We start from the raw sequence: 26725 nt of genomic DNA, 5'->3' as shown, positions 1-26725 counted from the left end.
ACCCTGCCAGTGCAGGGCTGCTGCAGAAATCTCCTTTATCAGGGGGAATGCCAAGTTTAGTGAGGAGAGCAGCTTGTCCGAGTCACACAGCTGGTGAGCTGCATGCAGGATCACGTTCAAACTTGTGTGTCTGTCTCCCAGGTCACCTTAACAGGAGTCTAAGGGCCCTGTTGCCCTGGCCCCTCCAACTCTGAGCCAGAAGGCCCCTCAGGGAGCACCCGGCCCCACCCATCACCATGCAGAATAGCAGACTGCCCAAAAGACCACAGCCTGAGCCCCTGTCCACTGCTGGGCACTCACCGCGTGTCTGGGGTAGCGCCCTCACTTCATTCACGTCCGGCTCACTGTCTGGACGGTGCACCTCCACCATGACAAAGTGCTGGTTCATGCCTGTCTGGTCTGTGTGGCCAGAGGGCGAGGGTGGAGGAAGGCAGCCCCCAGCCACCGTGGTCTCTGCAGGATGACTCTTCAGGTGCGGAGGTGACTGGACCCGTGGGAAGGGACCGATGGGATGCTGGTTGACCAAGGCCAGATGGGTGTCCAGTGGTCTCTTGGCGCCCGGGTTGGCAGGGGAGACAGAGGCATAGATGGGGGAGGAGGGTGAGTCCTGGGCTGAGGAAGCTCCAGGCGAGGGCGCAGTGCCCACTGGGGGGCTACGGTTCCTCGGGTGGGATGACTCAGAGGAAGGGGGCTGGAGGTCCTCTCTCCCTGGCTTCTTTGGCTGGGTGAGCAAGCAGTTGTGGCTTTGGGCCGGAGGAGGCGACATAGGAAGGGGCTTGACGCTCTGCAGCCCCTTAGAGATGGGTTTGACATCATCCTGCCAGAAGACCCAACAAGAGTAAAATGAGTCCGAGCCCATTGCAGCTGGAAAAGGGGAGGCCAGAGTGGCCGAGTGGAGCCAGGACTGGCTGGAATTCTGTCCCTGCGCTATCCACACCACACTGAATAATGCAACGCCCAAGTGGAAAACTGCTCCCCAGGATCTTAGCTGCTGATAAGTGCTGGGATCTTGGCATGTGTCCTGGGGACAGCATTGCTCCCTTTGGGAATTGAAATTGTTGGCACCAGTCAGGGCTTGTCACAGGGAACAAGACTTAATTAGAGACAGGGTGAAGAGGATGGGGAAACGACAGTTCCCTTCTGCTTTTGGTGCAAGTACACACAGCCAAAGAGATACCATTTCTACATGTGTCCCATTCAGTGAGAATGATTACATTCTTTATTCTTGCTTTCCTTTTCCAAATGACTCTGCCGCCAGTAACTGCCACTCCTCCCCGCTAAGCCTCCCACCCAGCCTTTCTAGTTGCCACTGCCCACATGACCTCACTTAGATACAGCTTTTCTTTTGTGGGGATTGTTCTGGCTACTAGAGGCGGGAGACGGGCAGGAGGATGAAGGCACAGGGAGGACATGGGTGGGTTGCTGTGTGGTCCTGGGCAGGGTGCACTATCTCTCTGAGTGCACTTCTGGGCAATGGGACAATGAAGCCTGTCTAGCAGAGTGGTGTGAGAATGTGTGGGGCAATGTGTTGGCCAGTGCTGGCCCCCCAGCAGGTGCTGGGTAAGTGGTAACTGTAGATACTGCGATTACTATGTCCCCTCTGCCTATGCCAACATCCAACACTCACACAGCACTATGGACATCACAGGCGTGGTTCTAAATGCTCCACAGGGATCTCATTTTATAGACAGACTGGAGCACAGAGAGGTTAAGAAACTTGCCCAAAGTCACACAGTAAACAGTGTCAGAAGTCAAATCTGAAATGAAGCTGTCTCCCTCCAGGGTCTGTGCTGTTTGAGTCACAATCACAAAGTGCTGCTATCTGGGTGACTCTTTTGTGCATGTGAGTCTAAAGTCATAATTAACTTCCATCTCTGGCCTAATCAAATGTCTCTCCAGGAGTTCTCTCCAGCTGCCAGCACTCACTAAGGTAATGTTCAAACAACAAGTCAAAAGAATCGCCAACTCAGCAATCAGCCTGATGCCCTCATCAGGACCACCAGGAACAAGCGGTCAAGGTCCATCACAGCCCTGCTGAGAGCTCACAGCAAAGGTCTCTGTCCTGCCATGCACGCCCTGTGGCTCCCACCTGGCGGAACCTGCCCCAGAGTCCCAGGCAGACCTGAAAATGCAAACCACAAGCAGAGGGTGAGAGGAACTTACCAGGGAGACGTCTTGGAGCGTGTTGGCACTGTCCTGGACGGCCTCGCCAGTCTCCTCCAGGTCCAGAGTATTCTAGAAAGGGAGGAGAAAGCAAAGTGAATGACTATAAACCAAGGGGAGAAAGCCGGTGTGTTCTCCAAGACACCAAAGTCAACAGGGCCTATTGATATCTTCACATGGTTTACTCCGTTAGAAGTCACTACATGCATTCACAGTAGTGTCGATTCTTGACTTTCTGATCATATCTAGGACTCCCCTGGACTAGCTGGAAATGCCAGGGGCTGTCTCCAGCCTTGAGTGTGGATCCCTGGAGCTCAGCCCAGAGCACTGCATGCAATGCCTGCAAAGGCAAGAATTTTCTCTCCACCGCTAGCCAACAGAATCCAGGCAAGGTGTGAAAATGACAAGATGGAAATGGGAAACGGATAAGAACAAGTCTCACTTTCTTTTTCATTTTAGTGGTTTTAACCCTGAGTGGGCGATTCAAGGTTTAAATGAACATTATTTTGCAAAACTGTTCATGTCTTCCTTCCTTCGCAAGTCACTGGAATTTCTTAATGTGCCCTGACATGACAGTGAGCTTCCTAAAGGCAACTCTAGGAAGACAGATTGTACAGTGACAATATTTGCTACCAGTGTAGAGGAGGGGAAGACTTTCTGCGGCACAGAAGCATCTCAGTGGCCTTGCAGTTCTCAAATAATGAAAGGGAGAACTAAAAAAAAGATAATAAAAGAGAATATATAAATATATGCACCTGCATGTGTGTTCGGTGCATATATGTGTGTATAATATATACATATATATATATATATTTGTTTATATATATATATATATATATAGAGAGAGAGAGAGAGAGAGAGAGAGAGAGAGAGAGAGAGAGAGAGTGTCCTGGTGTGGTGCTGTAGGGACTGCTAACCTCACGGTTGGTGGTTCAAACCCACCAATCACTCCTCAGAAACGTCAGAACAACGTCTGTAGATAGATAGATATAGTCAGTTTCCCTAAGTGGTGCAAATTGTTAATTAAGTGCTTGACCGGTGGTGGTGGTTATGTGCTGTGGAGTCGGTTCTGACTCATAGTGACCCTGTACAGGGTTTCTGAGGCTGTAAATCTTTTTGGAAGCCGAAAGCCTCATCTTTCTTCCAAGGTACAGCTGATAGTTTCTAACTGCAGACCTTGAGGTTAGCAGCCCGACTCATAACCACTACGCTACCAGAGCTCCTTAAGCACTTGTCTGCTAACTATAAAGTTGGTGGTTCAAGCCCATCCAGAGAAGCCTCAGAAGAAAGTCCAGGCAATCTTCTTCCAATATACCAGCCAGTGAACACCCTATGGAAAACAGTTCTACTCTGATGCATGTGGGGTCACAATGGGTCAAAATAACCTCAAAAGTAATGGCAACCCAGTGGCCAGGCACAGCTGCTTTAGAAGTTAGACTGACTTGAAGGCCCAGGGCAGCCACTTTTCTCCACCCCTCAGAGCCCAGCAGAGCAACAAGCATCTGCCACCAACACCTGGCTCTGGTCCCCAGTCCAGCGGTCAATACCGAGCAAGCTCTGAAGCTCCAGAATGACAAGAGATGGAAGATACAGGCCTGGTGAAACAGCAACCCTGCATCCAGGAAGCCTGAGGACTCATTGGGTGGCCACTGAGTAAACAAGCAGTGAAGGAGGCTGAGGGCAGAGAGGGCACCAAGTGGGAAAACAGGATGTCAAACAGGGCAAGAAAGTGGATGGGTGTTTGATTCCGAGGGAAGGGCAGGTATAAAGCAGGATGTTCAAGAGTCTTCAGGCAGCTGGGGGAGAGCAGAACCAGAGCAGATTAGATTTGAGCCTGAGGGCAGATGGTTGCCACGGAGATGTGGTCACATTTGTCTTCTTTGAAGATCCCCTTTGCTCATTCACTCCCTCTCCAGCTAAGCCAGGACCATCACCTGCTCTTCTCTCTGCCTGGAACATTCTTCCCTTCTGCTACCCACAAGGAAGGCAGGTTGCATTCCCCAGCCTCCTTCAAGACTTCACTCAAACATCCCCTTCTCAGTGAGGTCTACCTTAAGCACCCCACCTGAAATGGCAACCCTCCCCTTTCTTTTTCCCTCTAGTGCTGATCACTGCTCCCAGGATCCAGGATGGAATCCTTGAAACATGAGTCAGATGTCTCTCCCCAGCTCATGAGCCTTGTCTTTCCATCTTACTGGGAAGAAATTCTACACTCACTCATCATGCCTACTTCATCTGGTCTGCCCTTGCTACCTCTCCAACAGGACTGCTCATTCCTGCCTCAGGGCCTTTGCACTTGCTTGTCTCTGCCTGCACCCCGTTTGAGACTCACACTCACTTCCTCTCTTCAGTTAGTTCTGACTCAAGCAGCATCTCCACAGACTTTCCCTGAGCAGCCCTGTCTATACAGCACTCCCATCACCTCTCTATCCCCTACCCTGCTTTGTTTTCCTGTAGTGCTTTATCATCTGACATTAGATGATATATTTGCTTATTATCCATCCCTCCCACTAGAATGTAAAGTTTACAAAGGTGGAGCATGTGGCCACCTGGTCCCCACTCCATCTTCAGCACTCGGAGCAGTAGCTGCTTGATAAATACTAAGTAAATTAATGAATTCATGAAGGAATCAGTGGATGAATCAGTTAGGTTCCAGAAAGCAGGGAGATGGGCAAGGTGGCTACTGTATTCACCATGGGCAGAAACAGTGTGGCTTGAATGAGGGTCATAGCAGCAGCAGGGGTGGAAAGTGTCATTGCTCCATACCCTCTAAGGCAGAGACTGTGGGATCCACGTCTGGAATGATCTCCCTGAAGCCTTGAGCATTCTGGGATGCACAAAGGCCAGTCAGGGCAATTTACCAACTGACAATATGGCCAGCCCTCCTGGTTTGCTGGAAGAGTCATTCCCACCCAGAGCTCCTCATTTAGTTCCCATGAAGTTGTTGGGGTTGTGGGGCTGCAGTAACTGCTCCATTCTGCCAAGGAGGCTGAGCTTGCACGCCTGGTCTCCTGGCTTTGAGAAGGACGCTGCTGAGAGCCTCTGGGGGACCCTGGGAAGTGGGCAGTGATGGGCCACTCTGGCTTTGCCACCAAGGCACTTTTGGAATCACACCCAGCTTTGCCACTTACAGCTGATCATGCCACCGATCTGTAAAATGGGAATAATGGCAATACTTGTCAAGGAGCCCAAGGTGGGGCTGGTGACATGCAAGTACCTCCTAACATTGGATGGCCATGGCCTCAGCTTCCACAGGAGGCACAGGGAGGACTCAGAGACCTTGTAGGTATGGCCACTGCCACCTCCTGACCTCCTTACAGGTGACCCTGGGGAATGGGGTAAGGCTGAGGCAACAGACTACAGCAGGACCAAAGGCATGGGATTCTGCATTCAGAGCTTTTGTCATTCGTTCAGTGACTTAACAAGTATTTCTCAGGAAGCCAGGAATTTGGAGGGAAAGTAGGGGTCACAATGTCCCCAACGTGTGCAGCAGCTGCTCATAAACTCTTGTTCAGAGTCACTGGCTGACAGCGCTGACTGTAGTATAGGGTCCCATGGTGGTCGGGCAGGAGACAGGGCAGGCCTGACAACACAAGCATGTCTGCTGACAGGTACTACTGACCAGAGGGTGTGGCTTTCTCCTGGAAAGAAGGAAATCAGAGAGCTACATGTGACAGCAGACCTACTGTGTGCCAGGCCCCATGCTGAGTTCAGTGCTTACAGGACCTCATTCCATTTTCCCAGAAACCCTGGCATTAGGATTCTCTCCTCTCACATATTGCATATCCAGAGCTCAGAGAGGGAAGGAACTTGTCCAACGCCACACAGCCATCTGATAGTTATAAGTTCTAGCCTACGTCTGGGTCACTCCAAGGCCTGTGCTGCATGAGCTTGACTCTAGAACTGGACAGGGCTCTGACACTGTAGGAACTACAGGGCTACACCAGGGACCGTCTCTGAAAGGAGACAGAAGGCAGTCATCTGTCCCTGGCCTCAGCCTCATTCTCTGCATTAAAGACACCCTGGAGACAGAAGACTGGGAGGAGGGAGGCCTGAAGTGGAGCAAGTGGCAGACTGGTCGGAACTCGTCTCCATCTGCTGAATCCAGACGCTCAGAAGCTCCAAGTCCCGGAGCCATGCTCCGTGTGTCTCTGAAATAGCTGCAGACAGCAGGCTAAGAACCTGGGGGATGCGTCAGCAGAAACACTCTTAAAAAGACCTGGAGAGGAGGATCAAGGTCAGAGCTCCTATAGGAGCCAGGAGTGTGTGTGTGTGTGTGTGTGTGTGTGTGTGTGTGTGTGTGTGTGTGGCCACTTCCACTCCCTAGCTGCCTGGGGCCACCAGAGTCCAGCAGGGGGCTTAGGCTCCCTGGCTTCATTCAGCCTGCTATTACCCACTCCAGAGTTGAACTCACTGAGGCTCAGAGAGAGAAGGTCACCTGCCCAAGGTCACACAGCAACACTGGAGCAGGAAGCTGAACCCCATTCAAAGTTGGAATCCATCCATACTCTAGGCCAAAGACCTGCTTCTCATAAGCCAGCCAACCTCTGAGACCTGCTATTGTTTCTCATCTCCTTCCTTAAGTTTGTGGCAATTCAGAAATTTCCCTTTTTGTAACAGAAAAGAACACTTTTTGTCCAAGTTGGCCCAGGCAGGGGACAAGAAACATATTGATAGAAACAAACTGAGGCAGGGTATCATCACCTCTGCTCTCTGCAGGGTGGACTCCTAGTTCTAGAAGGAGGGCAGCTCAGGCCTCACCCCTGCCACCTCTGCAGAGTGAGGGCCTCCCTTTTTCCAGCCCCCTCCCTTCCCTCTTCCTGCCCAGTTTCTAGATTTCTAGGCTTCTTCCCCTCCTTACATAAAGGTGCTATTTTCAGCTCTTTGTTCCTCCTGCTTCTTTACACTGCTGTGAAGCCAACAGGCTCCACCACCCTGCACCAGAGGTCCAAGGCCGGTGGCCCGTTCCCCATTCTGAGTATGGGGAAAGAGACACTGGTCATCTTCTGAAAGGTCATAAATGCAGGACCAAGTGTCTGCACAAAGGGCTGCTGACAAGAGGGAGAGATGAGTAGAAGGAATGAGGGAAGGACAAAAGTAAGAGAGAATAAAGAAAAGAGAAAGGAGAGGACTTGGAAGACAAGACAGAGAAGGGGAGAGCAAAGGACTGGAAGACAATAAGGAGTGAAGGGAGGATGGAGGACCATGACTAGGGCTGAAGAAGAGTCTGCTCCCTAGGAAACAAGAGGCAGTGGGAGGGGCCAGGATAGCAGCATGAGCTGATACAGCCCGGAAGTCCTGATGGTGGGGAGTGCAGTGGGGCTGTCCAGGGTAGAGTGGTAGAGCCTATGGTCCAAGGGGATTGTGGGACCAGACCCTGGAGTGAGAGTAACTCTGGGAGGTCAGGGAAGTGTCCCAGCACTGGTGGAAGTGGAAGTCTGCCGGCTGAAGGGAAGGGGGCAGAATGGACTGGGAGATGCTGGTGTGGCCCCAATGCGAGGTCAGCTCTCTGCCTTTCTCCACCCTGTCCACTCCTGCAAAATCACACCTGACCTCCAAATCACGAAAAGGAGAAGGGCCCTTGGGAAGCCCCTGCCAGAACACCTTCTGAGACCAAAAATAGTGATACCATTGATTTGATTGAACTTCCTTCTGTTAAGCTGAACCCTGTCTCCCTGAGCCTCCTTCCCAGTAAGCAGAGTGCCAATCAGCCCTGACTCTGCTATGTGGCCCAGAATACAGAAGGCAGGGCTAGAAGAGCGCTCAGGACAGGCTTGAGAAACCAGGGATCCCAGATGAAGCACAGGATGGCTATGAACTTGGCTGGGAAAAAGCAACTCATCATTATTGTCATTAACCTCTACCACCAGCACTGCCCTCCACAGTATGCAGAGCAGCAGCGTGTGTGACAAAGACAACTGAAGTCACTGGTTCCTATCAGTCCAGTTGTTGTGAGTGTCTCAAACCACCCCCACACACACGCATAGTGGCTAGGCTCCACAAAACGTTCCCTATTTCACACTCGCAGGCAGACCTGCAGCCACCCTGAAGGTCCTGGGGGATAAGGGGTATGGACCATGGGATCTCTGGATGGAGCAAGGCTCTGGGCTGCTCTACTCCAGGGAAAAGACAACCGTGAAGCTGGCTGTGCCCCACCTGAGGGAGCTATGGAACCAGCCTACCTGACAACATGGCTGGCCAGCTGCAGCAGCCCTTCCCAGTCAGTCCCATCCACCCTGCCCCTCTAAGCTCTCTCCACAGGGAAGGGGAGACAGCCTGGAAGACGCAAACAGGATCCAGTCACTCCCTTGCTGAAGACCCTCGATGGTGAACCACACTGTTCAGACTGAATCTGAGTCCCTAGCAGAACCCCTCCTACTCCACCCCAATCACTCCCAAAGTGCTGGCCCCATGGAGCTCCTCTGGAGTCTTTCAGTGGCCAGGTACCTCCCCAAACAGAGTCCTCACACACACGCTGGTCCCCCTCCCAGGATCCCACCCTGCCATGCCTGGTTGATGTGAGTGACCTCAGATCTCAGCTCAAACAACCCTCCTGGGATGCCCTAGATGCTCTCTCACCCACCTCTGACCCACTTCTCCTAGTAGGACTTGTGTAGCTATTCCTGCCACCATTAGATGCCAGGTGACCACCCCCCTGCTTGATTTGTGGAACTCTAGGAGGGCAGGTGCCGGGGGCTCTTGTTCAGTCTTACCAGTGTCCAGGGAACATGTAGTAGGTTCTCAACAAATGTATAGTTCACTAAGGACCGGTGGGAGAATTTCCTTCCTGCTCACCCACTAAGAGAGGACTTGCCCAGCTGAGAATTCCCTAAGCCCCCCAGTTTGGACCTAAGTGAAGACTGCAGCAGGAAGGAGAGAGATAGTTGTCGTTTACTCTCTGTGTCTAGAAAAAACTGCCTTGATAGTCAGAGCTTACCCCTCATTTGCTACAGTGAGGAGGGAGTTGGGGGTCACAGCAGGAAGAGGCTGATACAGCCAAGTGCTGACAGTCACACCCAGTGCCCCTTCCGTTCAATGCCATGTGTGGAGAGCAGGGGCCCCACTTCCAGCATCCTTGGGCCGGTCAGGTGACTCCCTTTCCAGGCACCTCATGAAACCTGGGAGCACAAAACCTCTCAAATCCAAGGTGAAATAGTCAAATTGCCACTTTGACAAGACTGGCTTTGCTTCTACAATCCCCACTGTGGGGCCCTTTTCCAGCCTTCAGAATGATGATAATAGAATTGGCCCCCCATGTGCCCCATCCCTGCAGGAGGCCAGACAGGTCCACTCCTCAGTTCACTGAATCTTCACAACTACCCACAGGTGGCCAGTTTTACCAGTCTACTGCACAGATGTGGCAGCCGAGGCTCAGAAAGCCTCAGTCACCTGCCCACTGTCACACGGCTACGATCTGGGAAGGCTGGACTTGGTCTGTGGGACTCCAAAGGCCCATCCTGGAACACCTGCTACACCACATGAGGAATTCACTGGGCAGGCCTGCCTTCGCCTCCCGATCAGCAGTGCCAACATCTTTATGGAGGGGAAATAATATTGTTTGGGAGGCTGCAGAACTTCTTAGGGCTGACTCGGTATTAAACAACGGAAAATCAACGTGATTTGCCAGTGGGGGAAGGCTGCATCTGATTTCCTTTGATTGACTGTGTCTGGTTTGAGGGAACTGGCTACGTTTAACTTGGGGCTCCATATCTGAGCAGCATGATCCAGACAATTCAGGCTAAGTGGAAACTGGTTCCCTTTGTGTCCACCGTCTGGGGCATCTGGGTCACTGATACCAGCTGCCTGAGGTCACTCTATCCTCTGAAGGTTAGAGCAAAGCACATTTTCCTATAATGCAGGTGACTGTGAGGCCCAATGTTAGGATCACCCTGAGGGAGGCTGACGAGCACGGCTGGTCATTTCCATGTCGATTCCATTTTTTCCTGAGTCCCTGCCCTGGGCCTGCCTCTGGCCTGGCACTAGGGACACAGACAGGGAAGGATACAGCTCCGGATTATGCCACCAGCTTTCATTGAAGACGACGGAGAAGGTTGAACAGGCTAGAACATGATTGGCGTTATCACAGAGGTATGAGAGGCCCAGGAACACCACAAGGGAAGAGATTTTGGCCACCAGAAGGAATTTTTTTTGATGGTTGGTCCTTGAGGTTTGTGGAATGTTTGTTACTCAGCATTATTATAGTTTGTGGCATGGTCACAAACAGTGCCTGGCACTTGTTGGTAAGTACTATTGAGTCAGTTCCTACTCACAGTAACCTTGTATAGCTATGGATTCCGAGGCCTTGAGTCTTCGGGGGAGCAGAAAGTTTCACCTTTCTCCCAAGGAGCAGCTGGTGGGCTTGAACTGCTGACTTTCTGATTCGTAGCCCAGTGCTTATCACGTGGAGCCTGGTACCTGAGCTTACTCTCTGGAGGAATGCTGCAGCCCTTGTTTGAATACACAGAAAAGTGTCTGGGCCACGGAGCTGCTGTCTCTTGGCATGACTCTCCAGCACTATTTTCCAGCACCTCGTGGGTGATACAGAGGACTGTCAACTGTGAGAGCTGGAGGAGACTGGGAGTCTGCCTTGGTTGTACAGATGGGAAGACTGAGGCCAAGAGTGGCTGAGAGTCTTTTCCAGGAGCACAGTACACGGTGGGGACAGAGTGGAGGAGGTTTCAGTCCGTCTGAGACCTGCTTGTGGGTGGGGTGGGGATGGAGGACCCAGGAGGCAAAGGGCAGGGCTGAGCAGGCAGAACTGGTGGCTACTGAGCCCATCATCACAGCTCTTGGTAGTGCAGGCCTTTCTGGGCCCCTGGCCTGCGGAGACTGGTTTCTAAGAAGGACTCGGTTTAGTGTGGTCCAGACCCACCTTGTCCACTCTTGAGAACCAGAAGGCCCCTGTGCAAACTAAGTTGAGTATTGTCAGTGCTCAAACATGCCAGTGATCCCACCTCATTCAGCAAGAGTTTGTGTTCAGCACGTGATCTCTCCATCTCCCTGCTGAGCTCACTCCACTCCAGTCTCATCAACTTGCCTCAGGGCCTTTGCTGTTTCCTCTGTTTGAGACACTTCTCCAAAGGCAGTTCTCCCTGGTCCCTTTCAGGGCTTAATTCAAGCAGACTTACAACTTACAGTCTACCCCACCCCCATCCCCTCCCCACCATCCCTACCCCAGTATTCCCTAATGCCCTCCAGGCTTTATTCTTCTTTTGGGCCTTTATCATCACTTAGCATACAGCGCGGCATCTCATTTCTTTCTCTTGCTTATCAGAGTCTGTCATCCCTGCTCTATTGGAAATTTTATAATAGGAAGGTTTCTTTGTTGTTCACCACTGTGTCTCCAGAAGCTAGACCTGTATATGGCACATTGTTGTTGTTGTTAAGTGCCGTTGAGTCAGTTCCGACCCATAGCGACCCTGTACAGGGTTTCCGAGGGTGTAAATCTTTACGGGAGTAGAAAGCCTCCTCTTTCTCCCGCGGAGCGGCTGGTAGTTTTGAACCGCTGACCTTAAGGTTCGCAGCCCAATTCGTAACCACTACGCTACCAGAGCTCCTTATATGGCACATAGTAAGTGCTCAATAAATACTTGCTGTAGAGATGGAAAGGAGGGGGGAAGGAGGAGAGATGAAGAGGTGATAGAGAGATGGGTGGGTGGAGGTGTCTCCCCAAAATGATATGACAAAGTTCCTAGCCCCCCTGTACTAGGTGACTGTGTTTGGAAATAGGGTTGTTGTTTCTATATGTTTAAACTTAAACCAACAAGGAAATATCAGAATAGGAGGGCCCTAAGCCTAATCCCTTTGAAGTGATTATCTTAGAGAAACAGATATGGAAACAGACACACAACACAGGGGGAGGTAGCCTGTGAGAATCCATCCACAATCCAAGAAATACTGAGATATCTGGGGTACCAGAAGTCAAAAAGGACGAGGAAGAATCTACCCCCAGATGTTAAGGCCTTGCACTTAAACGTCTCGTCTCGAGAACTGTGAGACACTTTGTGGTATTTTGTTATGACATCCCTGGGAAATGAAGGCTATGCTTAACAAACAGCTGGTGAGACTGCACAATCCATATTTCAGGGGTTAACAGCACCAGCTCAGAGGCAAGGAGACTTGGGTTCGAATCCTGATTGTTTCATTTACTAGCTGTGTGACCTTGAACAAGTTGTTCTCCTCTCTGAGCTTCCCTGTAAAATGGGGTCACAGCAGAACTTGCCACCTTTACTGGTTATTCGTTCCTTGTTGCTGGGTCCCTTTGAGTCAATTCTGCCTCAGAGGGTTTCCGAGGTTGTAATATGTAAGGGGGCAGATTCAGGTCTTTTCTCCCACAGAGGCTGACCTTTAAGTTAGGTTTGTGCCACCTGGGCTCCTTCATAGAAGATGCATTTGTAAGGTGTTGTCCCAGTGTCACACAGAAACCTCAACAGAGTTGCCCAGTGTAATTATTACTATTAAGAAGGCAGCCAGGTGTCACGCTGATTGGAGGACACAGACTCAGCCTGCCCTCAGGAGGTCTAGCTTATATATATTATTAAAATATAATGAGTCAACAGCCCTGATGGAGAGAGGAGCCAGAGCCTGAAAGCCTCCTTCCTCCCTTGAGAAAATCAGGGAAGGCTTCCTGGAAGAGGTGGCATCTGAACAGAGGGCTGAAGCACACATGGGCAATGACCAGGTCTTGTGAGTAGATGGGAGAACATGCCAGACAGAACATATGGCAGACACAAAGGCCAGGAGGTCTCACACCATCTTCACAGCAAAGAAATGAGCATCCTTATTTAACAGGTCCTAAAACAGAATTCAGAGAGGTGAAGTCACTTGCCTAAGGTCACACAGCTAGGGAGCTGTGTGATGGGAATGAAGGGCAGTCTCATTCTGGAGCTAGAGAAAACCCAATAAACCAGTGTCTGGGAGAGACAGTGAGCACCAAGAAGAAGCCCCAGCAAGACAGGGTGCAAGCAGAGGAGACACAGCCCCCCTACCTCTGCCCCTAACTAAGGAATCCCCACAGCCCCACTGAACAGGAAGGACGGTACCTCCATTAGGTCTATAAGCCACAGCAGCCGCTCCTGGGGAGGGAGGGTGGGCGAAAAAGGCAAAAAGAAGAGGACATAAAATAAACATGAAGGATGGGGTGGGAACAGCAACAACCCCCTCCCAAAGCAACATGCCAGCACACAAAGACAAAACAAGCATGACTCTCCAAATCCCTTTCTGTTTACCTTGAATACTATGGGCAGGGATAAAGACTATCAGGGGAGTTGGGGTTGAGCAGGAAGCAAAGACACTGCCGCCTCAGCCAACACCCCTTGTTCTGCCTGACTCCTTGAAGGAAACCGTGGGGCCCACTCCCCTGCAGATGTTCCACTTGTCCTTGAGGAGGGCTACAGGACATGGTCACCCTGAGACTGCTCGGGAAGCAGGGCTGGGATTCTGATTCCCATTTGGCTCAGAGGAGGAAAGTGACTTGTCCAAGATCACACCCACCAATAAAAGAACCCGAACAGGGAAGCCTCAGTCAGAGGATTGATTTCAGGGAGCCCTGGCCCTGGAAGGGCAGAGGTCGGGGGAGCTCTGGGGAGGGGCTGTGTATCTAGGGGAGGGAGCCAAAAGGGTTAGAGATGGCATGGCTGTCCGTCAGCCCTGGACCTTCAGGTGGACACCAGGCTTGGATGCAAACGCCAGGTGGTTTTCCCAGCCAGGCTGAGTCAAAAATAAGAGGTGTGTGGGGACCCTTTCTGGGATGTTAGCACTAATTGGGTGGTTCCTCATCCTGGACCCACAGGTATGCTCTAATTTAATCCTCATGACACCTGGCAGTGGCTGCATCACGCATCCCAAGGCAGGTGAGGAAACTGAGGCACAGAGAGATGACGTGACCTTTTGACCTTTTGTCTCTCCACACTGCCTCGCCTTCCAGCCCAGCTTTTTCTTAGACTCCACCTCCAAGAGCTCACCTGGTCTTGGTTAGCCTGAATCCTGACATGATGTGCTACCTGGGAGTCAGTCTCATCCCAGAAGCTTGGGAGGGGCTCCAGGACCATCCCTTCCATCCATCTCTCAGACCATCCTATGGCCTTGCTGAGCTCTGCCTTCGCCAGGGTGTCCAATCTGCTGCAAAGGGCTCTCTGGTGGGTCCGGGTCTATACTGAATTAGGGTCCTGACTAGCCAGGAAGAGACCCTGGGCAGAGACAAGGTCTCTACACTGCACAGAGGCTGGGGGCTCCTGACCGCTGTCTGCTATCCTTTTCTGGAATAGTTAACTGGACCGCTTGTGCTCCCGCCTAAAATGCTGGTCTTTTCACAGATGGGAAAACTGAGACCCAGAGAGGCTTAGAATTAGATCTCCTGCCCCCGAGGCTATCTCACACTTGATTCTAAAGGAACCATCACAGAATCACAGTCTGTAACTCACAAGGTGTGTAAGAGAGGTGCTGCTACTAAAACCCCAAGTGGACATTATTAAGGCCAATCTCAGTGGGACTGGACACACAGAGACATGGCCTCTTAGGCCAGGGCACTGTAGCCTCCTAGACTATGCAGAGCCAAACAGGCAGCCCCAGGCAGGAGGGGCCTCTTAGGGAGCTTCCCTGAAGACCATGTGGCAGCATGAAACTTCCTCTTGGTCAGCCACGTCCAGAGCCCTAGAGGAATGCACAGTGATCATCCCAGGAAGGGGAGAGGACTCCTGGGGATGAAGGTGACACAGGATGTGGGGAAGGACACAGAGCACCGAGTTCAGGAGCAGCCACACTGAGAATCTGAGAATGACAGGGTTGCACACTCCGGGCCTGTTTCTGGGTGACTGGGAGCGCACCTGTGGCTACCTGTGTGCCAAGCTGGACATCCCTGTCCCCCTGAGCTCCCCTGTCAAATAGGACTAATGGAGTCTGTCCTGAAGTAGCTGGCTTCCAGGTCTGCCTGCTCCCAGACGCAGAAGTAAAAAACGCTACCTTCTTGTCTCCCTTTCTTTGAGAGTGGTAATGAATTACCAAACATGAAACAAGAGGATGGGAGAAAGGTTCAGGACCAGAAAACTGACTCTCCTGACCTCCAGTCCAGGCTCTTCCCATTCATCACGGGATGCGCGCCAACCAATGCTGGGCCCATGATGGATTACGAGGCCTCTCACCTACATCTTCCTGGCAAAGGTCTCTTGGAATTCATGGGCCTCCAAGCATCATGGGGGCAGAACTCCACCCTGAGAGGTATCAGGTGCATTCCCATGGGCTGGAAGTCTGGGAGCAAATCAGGCTGGGCTTGGGGCTTCATAGACAAGAGGGTGGACTCTTGAGGCACATCACAATCACAATGAAAACACCACCACCACTGACTGAGAGCTCACTGGGAGCCAGGCACGTGCAAAATGCTGGACTCTTGTTTTATTGCTCCTCCCACAGGTTGTAGTTATTTTTTTCTATTTGTCTAATTATCTGTATGTTGTTGTTTTTTTCCTTTCTCCCCCAGCCCTGCTCCCTAGACTGAGAGCTCCATGAAGGAAGGGACTGTTTCTATCTCATTGATCAGTTGTCCCCTAGAACCCGTGCCTGGTACACAGTAGGCTCTCACCAAGTAGACTTGGTTTAAACAATGAAAAAACTGAGGTTCAGTGAGGCAAGCCACAGACCTGGTAAACTGTGGTGCTGGGATTTGAACCCAGCTCGATCTCACTCCAAAGCCAGTATCTTAACTTACCTGCTGGGTCATCCAGTTGGGGACAGAGCAGGGGCAAAGGCTGAGGCAACTCACCCTGGCTGAGCTGACAGTGGTGGAGGTGCCATGGCTTCCTGTGGACGAGGCTGTGTCACTATAGGATACCATGGAGTAGGTGTCGCCGGCCACGGGGCCTGGGGCCTGCCGTGCCTTCATTGACTCAATCTCCCGCCTCAGCACCAGGTGGTCGAAGCGGTCCAGGTCTTGAGGGGAGATGATGCCTCTCACCTCGGAAAGGAGAGAGAACTGGGGCAGGGACAAGCAGGGTATTCAGATGGGAGTCCCAGCAGCAGATGAAGCCAGCCTCACTCTCTATCCTCCAATGGCTTACGTGCAAACGTGACCACCGCCTTCCCCTCTTTAACCCTTTGTGGCTCCCTATTGCCCTTCCCATTGTCCAAACCATTTTTGCCTAGACACTGAGTCCAGCATCATCTGCCTCCAGCTTCTCTCTTAAACTTTGCTTCTTCCCACTACAATCTTACCTCTCATGTATGACTAACTCCCCAGACACACCATCACACCTAATCCTTGGCTGTCCCTGCCACCTAGATACCCTTCTACCTACTTATCTCCAAATTATGCTTCCTCTGGTTAGTTTTGCCAAATGCAACCACTCCTTCTAAACCTCAAATAGGCTTCCTTCCACTAGAGCAGGGCTCTCAAAGTTGGCAGCATGGCACCACCAACTGGGGTGCGGGTGGGGGCTGTTACAAACACTGCTGCCTGGCTCCCATCCATAGAGATGTGTCTGGGATGGAGCATCGACAAAGCTTTTAAACAGCAATCCAGGTAATTCTAAAGATGCACTCAGCATCCAAAGCCACTGCATCAGAGTCCCACTGACACGGCCGGGTGGGGAGCTGTCTGGGCCACCACATTGCTCAGGAGCCTGATTCCTGCCTGATACGTCCTTAGTAAAGGAGCGGGGATACAGAAGGAGGCAGAGAAGGGTGCCCAAGCCCACCCCACCCACTGCCATCCAGTCAGTTGTGACAGAGCTGTGGGGAAGACGAAGCCTGAGCCCGGCACCTGCTGCCTTGGCTGAGGAGGGTGTGGATCACCTTGGCATGGGTGTTGAGCAGCTCGAACAGGGCCATGACCAGGGCCTCCACAGAGACGCTGCCACCACGGTACTCATGCAGGTAGTAAGCCATGGTGGTGCGCTCCTGCTCGGTCAGCAGGTGTCGGGCCTGTTCCTCCAGCAGGACGCGTGTCTGATTCCCTAGGCTGCTCAGGGTCACCTGGGAACCAGCCGGCCCCTTGTAGAACCCCAGCTGGAAGACAGAAAACCAGAGGCCCTAGGAATTCTGAACTGTTCTGCAGCCAAGTGGCCAGGCCCAGCCACTGAGGACACTCAAAGTGATAATGGATAGAGTCCTGGTGTGGCACTGCAGGATAATGCTCTGGATCACAAGGTCGGTTTGAATCGCAGGGTCGGCAGTTCAAGCTTACTAGCTGCTCCTCAGAAACCCTATACAGAGTCGCATGAGTTGGGACCAACTTGATGGCCCTTAACAACAATATATTTTTATGGAGCTCTGTGGTTATGACTTGGGTTGCTGGGCTCAAGGTCAGCAGTTTGAAACTACCAGCTGTTCTGTGGGAGAAAGATGAGGCTTTCTGCTCCCATAAAAATTTAAAGATTTAAAGCCTCAGAAACCCTATATAGGATCACTGTGAGTCAAACTGACTCTACAGCACATAATTTGTGAACACCATATATATAGTGTTGTTGTTGTTAAGTGCCATCAAGTCGGTTCTGACTCCTAACAACCTATATAAGGTTTCCAAGGAGCAACTGGTGAACTTGAATAGTTGCCTTTGTGGTTCAAACTGACTTTGCAGTACAGCACGATGATCTGCAGCACTACACCAGGAAGCTATATGTGTGTATCTATATATAAATATTCTCATCAGATCTTAGTAACTGTTAGGAGACAAGCAACCATCACAGATCCCATTTCCTTCTCTAAACTTCAGCGTCTCCCTAAGCTAGAGATAATCATAAAGCTAGTTGTCATTGAGTCGATTGCAGTTCATGGTGAACCCACGTACTCCATAGGGTTTCCAATGGCTGATTTTTCAGACAAAGATTGCCAGACCTTTCTTCAACATCACTCCCGAGTGAATTCCAACTCCAGCCTTTTGGTTAACGACATTAACCATCTGTATCACTCAAGGATAGACTTTGGAGATAATATAGTGCCTATATTCCCCAAGGAGCTCTGGTAGCATAGTGGTTACGAATCGGGCTGCGAACCGCAAGGTCAGCAGTTCAAAACTACCAGCTGTTCCACGGGAGAAAGATGAGGATTTCTGCTCCCGTAAAGATTTACAGCCTCGGAAACCCTGTACAGGGTCACTGTGAGTAACAATCGACTCCACGGCACATAACAACAACAACAACATTCCCCAAACAGGGGATCTCAAATGTATACACACACTCCCCTGTACCCCTTTTCCACCATGGCCTGTAATCATCAGCCTTGTCTATACCATCCAGTCTCCGTTCTGGTCCCCCATGTGATCTGGCCATTGAACACCTCTGATGTCATCTTACTCCTATCGCTTCCTCACTTTACTTTTACCACACTCTACTTTCTTTCGTTCTTCCAACAAGCCCTTTTTCTACCTCAGGGCTGTTGCACATACTGCTCCCTCTAACAAGCTCGTTCTCCCTTCTCCAGCTTGGCCTCCCTAATTTCTACTGACCATTCAGTTCCAGCTCAAATGCAATGTCACTGCCTCAGAGTGGTCTTTCCCCTCTCCCCTGCCCCTCCCTCACCTATCTAGAGTAGGTACCTCACCTAGATTCTCTCATCATACCCAGCACCTGGCTTTGATGGCACTGAGCATCTTTTGCAATTGAATTCTTTGTTGTTTGGTTGATTTTTATGTGTGTCTCCCTCACAAGGGCAGGCAATGGTTCTGTTAGTCCGTTCACTGCAGTTACTTGGAGAGCTGGGGCAGTGCCAGGCCTGCAAGCCCTCACAGACACGTGGCATAGGGGGTGATGGTCTGTCACTGAGTGCTCAACTGAGATGACTTTGCCTGTCCCAGACCCCCAACCAGGGGAGTCAGGAAGAAGTCCCAGGCACACCACGATGGAGAACACCCTACCTTGTTCGTCCTTTCTGGTGTGAGGTCCCCAGGAAACCTGCGAAGAAAAGCAAGCATCTTCAGCTGCAGGTCTGAGCAGATTCACTAGGAAGGGGCGAGGAGCACAGTTCTGAGGGCTGGAGGAACTTCACTTTCTCCATATCAGGAGTGAACCATGTGGCCTTGTGACCTCCTACTTGCTACCAAGTCAGTTCTGGGGCTACTCCTGGTAGATGAGCCCCTGCACAAGCAGGACAGCTCTGTCTTTCAATCAAATACGTGGACAGGATTTCAAGAACCACACAAGCCCCAAGCCTACAGCATCAGGCAAGTAACGCATGGAGAGAAGAGAAGAGCTGGTGACTGACAGGTGGCCTCAAGATCAGGCCAGCGTGAGGGAGGGTGGGAGATTCACGTGAATGAGAGAGGAGACAGCTGCTGCTCAGCTCCAGCTCTTGTTCTAATGAAGAAAGGTGGGCTCAGGCCACATTCCTAATTTTTAGGAAGAAGCCAGAAATCCAGATTTTTATGAGAAATCTAAGTTTTGGAGGGACTCCTGGTGTGGTGCTATGGGATAAAGTACTGAACGGAAAGGTTGGTTTGAACAGCAAGGTCGGCAGTTCAAACTCACCAGCTGCTCCTTGGAAACCCTATACAGGGTCGCTATGAATTGGGACCGACTTGATGGCACTTAACAACAACAACAACAACAACGAGATGTTCTGGGGAGTGTGGTGGCTCCATAGGATAGTCACTGGACTGTGAACAACAAGGCCAGTGGTTCAAACCCACTAGCCACTTTTCAGGAGCAAGATGAGGCTTTTTGCTTTTACAAAGATTTACAGCCTTGGAAATCCTATACAAGGTTGCTATGAGGCAGAACCAAGTCCATGGCACTTAACAACAACAATGTCTTTTAAAATGTTGACAATTAAGTTTTTGAAATTATAATACTGCGCAGGTCAAAGGAAGAAGGGAGAGAGAGAGAGAAGGGATTGTATTTAGCTAGCAGACCATCAGTTGGAGTCTTCTAATGGAAACCAGAATAATTATACAGCTCAATGGAGTCTGGGTGTAGCACTGTAGGATAAGCACTGGACTTCCAACCACAAGGTTGGCTGTTAAAACCTAGTAGCCAAACCCCATACAGGGGGTCTATGAGTTGGAACCAACTTGATGGCACTTAACAACAACAACACACAGCCCACAACAATTCTACCTCATTTCATGCCCCCTAAAATCCTTTCAAGGAGCTCTGGTAGCATAGTGGTTTCAAATCGGGCTGCTAATCTCACAGTCAGCAGTTTGAAACTATTGGCTTTTCCGTGGGAGAAAGATGAGGCTTTCTGCTCCTGTAAACATTTACAGCCTCGGAAACCCTGTACAGGGTCGCTATGAGTCAGAACCGACTCCACGGCACATCACAACAACAAGAAGATCCTTTCGCTCTAATGTGCTCAGATCTGTGGCTGGGACGGGGGCTATGATCTCTACTTGTCAGATAAAGCAACTGAAGACCAGAGTAAGTTTTATACAAGGCATACAGCATACGGAACACAATTAATGTTACTGAATTGTTAAAAATGTTGAAATGGCAAATGTTTAGTTACATACCAGGCAGGCGCTTCAAAAAGCTCGAGGGAAAACTCCATTATCTTTTAATTCCATTTTTTCTACGAATGTTTTGAAGCCCCCTCATATATATTTAGCACAATAAAATAAATGTATTAAAAATAAAAGAATCAGGTAAATGATATGCCTGAGAGCAAATAAAGAATGCACGCGCAGGAACAATCATCGATCGAGAGGGGATCATGTATTTCACCTTGCCATGGGGAAACTGAGGCCAGGAGGGGGAAAGGGATGTGCCCAAGGTCATATTGCCCTCGCCCTCCCCCAAGCACTCTGGGATCCTGGGGTTCAGAGTGAGCAGTGGCCAGACCCTGTGGAGTTCATGGTGGTCTCCCCAATTCGGGAACTGGCAATCCATTTGGTCTCGTCCACAGTGGTGCGGGCATGGGGCAGCCTCCCAACGTCCTTCACTGTCAGGATGAGGTGCTGGGACAGCTTGAGCAGCTTGACGGCCTCATCATGCAGGATGTTCAGGAAGCTCCGCCCATTCACCTCCAGAATCTGGTCCCCAACCTGCCAAGACCATTGCAAAACACAGTCAGCTGGGCTGTTGGAGTCCTGACCTCATTCTCCTCCAAGACAGTCTGCTGAGGCTCAGAGAGGTTATATGGATGCCTCAGGGTCACACAGCAAGTCAACAGCAGAGCCAGCTTTCTAGTCCTAAGCCTGTGCCCAGGCTCCGGTTACTAGAAGGGCCACCTTACCAAAACCTAGCAACAGCTGTGAGGTCTACAATGACACCGCCAGGTGTCCTGTTATCAGAGAAACAACAGTCATCTCAGGACGGGGTGTGTGTATGTTGGGGAAGGGAGGAGGTTGAGGTTTGAAGGCAGACTTCCGTTATTGTCCTTCTGCATGTCGACATTGTTGCGATTTTATTTTACCATGAGCATACTGAAAGTGCCATGGACTGCCAAAAGAACCAATAGATCCATTTTGGAAGAAGTGCAGCCAGAATGCTCTTTGGAGGCCAAGATGTCCAAACTTCATCTCTCATACTTCGGACATGTTGTCAGGAAGGACCAGTCACTGGAGAAGGATATCATGTTTGGTAAGGTGGAGGGTCAGAGAAAAAGAGGAAGACCCCCAATGAGATGGTTTGGCCAAGTGGCAGCATCGATAGACTCAAGCGTGGCAACAGTAGCGAGGTTGGCCCAGGATTGGGCAGTGTTTTATTCTGCTGTACATAAGGTTGCTATGGGTCGGTATCAACTCGATGGCACCTAACAACAACAACAACAACAAATGCATGTTTAAATGATCTTGAAGTGTGAATAGTATTTTAATTTACTCAAGAAAAAAGCAATAAATAAACTCAGAAATTTATGGTCCTCTAATTGTGGACTTCTGGTGTGGTGCTGTAGGATCAGCGCTGGACTGTGAATCACAAAGTCGGCAGTTCAAACCTACCAGCTGCTCTTCAGAAACCCTATACAGGGTTGCTATGAGTCAGAATCAACTCAACAGCACTTAACAACAACAACAGCCATTTTTGACAAGGGTGCCCAGTCCACTCAATGGGGAGAGAAGAGTCTCTTCAATAAATGGTGATGGGGAAATTGAATTTCCACATGTGGAAAAATGAAACAGGATTCTAGCCTCACACCATACACAGAAACAAAATCACAATGGATAAAGTACCTAATGTGCGAACTAAAACCATAATGTTCGGGAAAAAAGGCAGGGACAAAGCTGTTGGACCTAGCTTTCAACAATGGATTATCTCATACAATAACAAAAGCACAAACAGCAAAAGACAAAATAAATGAGATCTCATACAAATGAATAATTTTGGTTCATCAAAAAGACTATTGAAAAAATGAAATAACAAGCTACTAACTGGGAGAATATCTTTGGAAAGCATGTATCTAACCGGAAGCCAATAAAACAAAATATACATAAAAGTTCAACAACTTAACAACAAAAAGGTAAATAACCCAGTCATAAAATGAACTTCTGGTGTGGCACAGTAGGATAAGCACTAGACTGTGAACCACAAGGTCGATGGTTCAAACTCACCACTGCTCCTCGGAAACCCTGTACAGTGTTGATACGTCAGAATCAACTCAACATCACTTAACAACAACAACATGGACAAAGGACTTGAATAGACATTTCACCAATGACCATTTTCAAATGGCCACCAAACACACGAAGAGATGACCATTAATCACCAGACAGACGCAAATCAAAACCGCAGTAAGATACCATTTCATCTCCACTAGGACAGGCTCCTGGTGTAGCGCTGTGGGATAATCACAAGGTTGGCAGTTCAAACCCACCAGCTGCTCCTTGGAAACCCCATTTAAGATCGCTATGAGAGGCAACTGACTTGACAGAACACAACAATTGTACAATTTGGCAGTTATGTAATGGGTCCCCCCCGCTCCCCATGATGTGATCTGATGAGATAAACCAATCCATTGTAAGCATACTGAGGGTATAGGAGCAGTAAGGGGGAAATGAATCTATGTGAATGGAGTAGGATTAACTCAGAAATGAGGCATGAGAATGAGTCACTGTCGCCAGATGGTACTGCTGAGTTGGTGTGTGTTTTGCTATGTATGTTCTCAACAACAACAAAATAAATAAAAATATATAAAAGGCGCCAATAAACTAGAAAATTAGCCTTCTCTTAAATAATAACATATTGTCGTGATTGTTCAGTGCTGTCAAGTTGGTTCTGACTCCTAGCGACCCTGTATAAGGTTTCCGAGGAGCTGCTGGTAGGCTTGAACCCTGACCTTGCAGTTCACACCAACCTTGCTGTCCAGTGCACTATTCTGCAGGTGTGCCATAACACTGCTTGGTTATAAATGGGGAAAACCTTCTAATAAAATTAATGCGACAGACACAATACGAGATGGGCATGTCTGAGAGACTTGCCACATGTTTAACCTCTGATCTAACTTCCCTCCTGTCACAGTGGATGGGGGTACCGAGACCTGGGTCACACCTCAAGGTCAAGTCCCATTGTGGCCTTGAGGGGCAGCCTCATATTGCCAATTATCCATGGCTGATTTTCCTTCTCTCAGCTTCTCAGCCTGCTGATGGCACATGATCATCTCCACTGGGGTTTATCCAGCATTTTTCAAAGCAAGACTTGGAAAAGGTGGGCCAAATGGGAGTGTGGAAGAAAAAAATGTAATGACGAGGCTGAGAACCAAAACTGTGTCTCTGGTTTCCTATCTTCAAGCTGGGGGTTTCCAGTAGAGAAGGTGGTTAAAGATTCAGACTACCCTCCTCCCCTCAAGGCTGCATCACCTCCACAGGCCCAGACACCGCGGATGGTCTGCCAGGCATTTAGTGGATTCAACAGTATTTACTGCACACCTGCCAGGGGCAGGGGTGCCATACTGAACAAGGTAGACCTGGCCATTGTTGAAATGGGGGAAAGGCATTATACAGTGGGCTCAATTTTCTGCTGTAATTGGGTTTTTCCATCAGCCTCTCCACGCTGTATCCCCGCAGCCTGACACAAGGGCCTGGCATACGGGGATTTCAAGCCCTATTCCTCAAAGGAATGCAAAGTTAGGCTTCACTCCAGTGGGGACAAACACCTTACACCAGTCTGGAGCCTTGTATTTCAAGCCACTGTTTACTAGGTCGGACTCCTGGTGTAGTGCTGTAAGATCAGCACTGGACTAGAAACCACAAGGTCAGCAGTTCAAACCCACCAGCTGCTCCTTGGAAACACTAGACAGGGTCACTATGAGTCAGAACTGACTCAATGGCACTTAACAGCAACATTGACCAGGTACCAACTGTCTGCCAGGTGCCTTGCTGGGCCTTTCCACATTCTCCCTTATTTAACGTCTCCAACATCTTACAGAGGAGATTTCATTGCGCTCCAGAGATGTTCAGAAAATACTGCACAGTCACAGCTAGTGAAGTGGGTTGCTGGGAAGCAAACTCAGGTCAGGCCAGTCCAAAGGCCCATCTGTCTTCTTGGCTGCTTTCAGGAACTCTGTTTGGGGCCCATGTGGCATTGCTTCAAAGCCAGCATATCTAAAATCACCCTGAAAATCTGGCTCTATCACCAACTCTGCCTCTACTCCTGTAAAAGATCTTTCAGCAAGTTCCATCTCATCTTCACCCTTCCTCCAGCCCTGCCAGCCCCCTACCTAGGTCCCCACCTGTCCACACCTAGGTCCTTGAGCTAGCATCCCTCCTCGCCAAGTATCTAAACTGCCCTCAGACATAGAGCCTCCAACATTACTCTCCCATATACACACAGTCCAGGAGGCAACACACACTATGGTTAAGGGTTTCTGACCATCAGATCCAGGTTCAAATCCTGGCCCTAGTCCAGGATGATCTTGTCATCTGAAAATTTTTAGTTATGTTACCTGATGTCCTGTCCTTATCCGAGCCACCAGCCACAGTGTCTAATTAATTCTCTTTCTTTCTTTCTGTATCATGCGCTTCCTACCTGAGAAACCCAGCCTAAGAATTTAAGCAGTACTTACTGGCTGGTATCCTTGTACCCACGGGGAGACCCAACACCTGGTTCAGGGCTTGACACACAGCAAGGGCTCAGTCAGTGCAATACAATGAAGGTTTGGATTTTGCCAGTTCCTACCTTCCCTCTACAGCTCACTTCTCTCCTCTCTCCCAGAGGCCTTATGATGCGGTTACAGCAGAGCTGTAGTTAAGGCAAGCATCCTCAGGCAATCTGGTCTTCCCAGCTGGGCCCATGTGCACCCAATTCATTAACCATCCTCTTGTGTGTCAGGTCCACCTCTCCCCTCCCCTGCTGCCACCCTCTGCCTTGAACTACAACCAAAGCTGCACTTTTTTTTCCCCATCCAGCTCAAGTACTTTGTTTTCTTTAAGTATCACCCTCAATTGCTTTGGCTTTTGTTAAGCTAAAGGAATCAATTTTAATCTCCCCCACACCCTTTATTTCATCCAGGCAGTTTAATTAAAGGAACTACAGTCTAAGAGACCAGCTAAGGGAGGGCATCCTTCTGTGCTAGCCTCCCCCACAGGTCCAGGTCCAGACATAGGGAAGAGACAGCTCAATTCTACAGCATCTTTCTGACCCTTTATGGTCAGTTTAGGGGGTTAATTAAGACTGCCAGGCAAAATACAGGTCACCCAGTTAAAAACGAGCTTCAAATAATCAACAAATGCTTTTTTTTTTTAGTATAAACAGTCTCAAATAGGGAACATACGTACATTAAAAAATATGTGTTGTGTATCTGAAATGAAAGTTTATAAAGTGGCTATCCTATTGTCTTACAGTTTTATTTGCTAAATTTGCAAATTGGTTATGTAATCAGTAATGTCTGGGGCTGACATATTTTTTTCCATTGTGATGTGGGTAAAAGTTTACAGGACGAATTGGTTTTCCATTCAGCAATTCATATACACTTTGCTTAGTGACACTGATTGCAGGTCCCACAATGTAACAACACTCTTCCCCACTTCCTTGGTATTTACCATTTCCCTTTGTTCCCATCTTCTGAGCTTCATCCCTGGAATGTGCTGCGCTTTGATCTCCTATAGTTGATTGTCCCCAGGAAAGCAGACCTCCCTGTTGTTATTTCTCACTTTGCAGGCCTATCATTTAAGTGACAGGGACACCACTTGTGAGAGTCCAATTCCAGGCCACAGTCTCACGGCTTCTCCCAATCTCGATTAGACCAGAACGTCTAGTCTTTTTTATGATTTTGAGTTTTGCTCCACATTTTTTCCCACTCTCTCCAGGACCTCCTATTGTGATTCAATTCAGAGTGGTCAGCAGTGGTAGCAGGACACCATCCAGTTCTTCTGGTCCTAGGGTCCTGGAAGGCTGAGCTTCACATTGGGGTGGGAGACCAATAATTGCACCTCAGTTTGCCATTCACAAGCTTTGAAGACTCCAGTCACTACACACAAAAGTAGGATGTTGTTGGTGTTAGATGCCAGTGAGTCGGTACCAACTCATAGCGACCCTATGTACAACAGAACAAAAAACACTGCCTGGTTCTGTGCCAACCTTATCATCGTTGCTATACTCAAACTCACTACTGCAGCCACTATGCCAATCCATCTCGTTGGGGGTCTTTCTCTTTTCCACTGACCCTCCCACTTTAACAAGCATGATGTCCTTCTTCAGGGACT

General features: G+C 49.7%; 1 protein-coding gene across 3 annotated transcripts in view; it reads right to left on the bottom strand.

Annotated features, from left to right (window-relative positions):
- The window catches only part of DFNB31 (deafness, autosomal recessive 31), a 107980-nt gene that overhangs the window by 3269 nt on the left and 77986 nt on the right, over nucleotides 1-26725 (bottom strand). For 2 of the 3 annotated variants that reach the window (XM_006865689.1, XM_006865690.1), the window contains exons 4-9: nucleotides 20928-21130; nucleotides 19007-19043; nucleotides 16948-17160; nucleotides 15920-16129; nucleotides 2164-2235; nucleotides 301-817 (exon numbers count right to left, since the gene is read on the bottom strand). In XM_006865689.1, coding sequence (XP_006865751.1) covers nucleotides 301-817; nucleotides 2164-2235; nucleotides 15920-16129; nucleotides 16948-17160; nucleotides 19007-19043; nucleotides 20928-21130 — 1252 coding nt within the window. Of the gene's footprint in view, nucleotides 1-300; nucleotides 818-2163; nucleotides 2236-15919; nucleotides 16130-16947; nucleotides 17161-19006; nucleotides 19050-20921; nucleotides 21131-26725 lie in introns of all 3 variants that reach the window. The other variant, XM_006865691.1, reaches the window with a different exon arrangement.

Source organism: Chrysochloris asiatica, unplaced genomic scaffold, assembly GCF_000296735.1.
Source record: "Chrysochloris asiatica unplaced genomic scaffold, ChrAsi1.0 scaffold00081, whole genome shotgun sequence".
Lineage (NCBI taxonomy): Eukaryota > Metazoa > Chordata > Mammalia > Afrosoricida > Chrysochloridae > Chrysochloris > Chrysochloris asiatica.
This window is presented reverse-complemented; position numbering and strand designations above follow the sequence as displayed.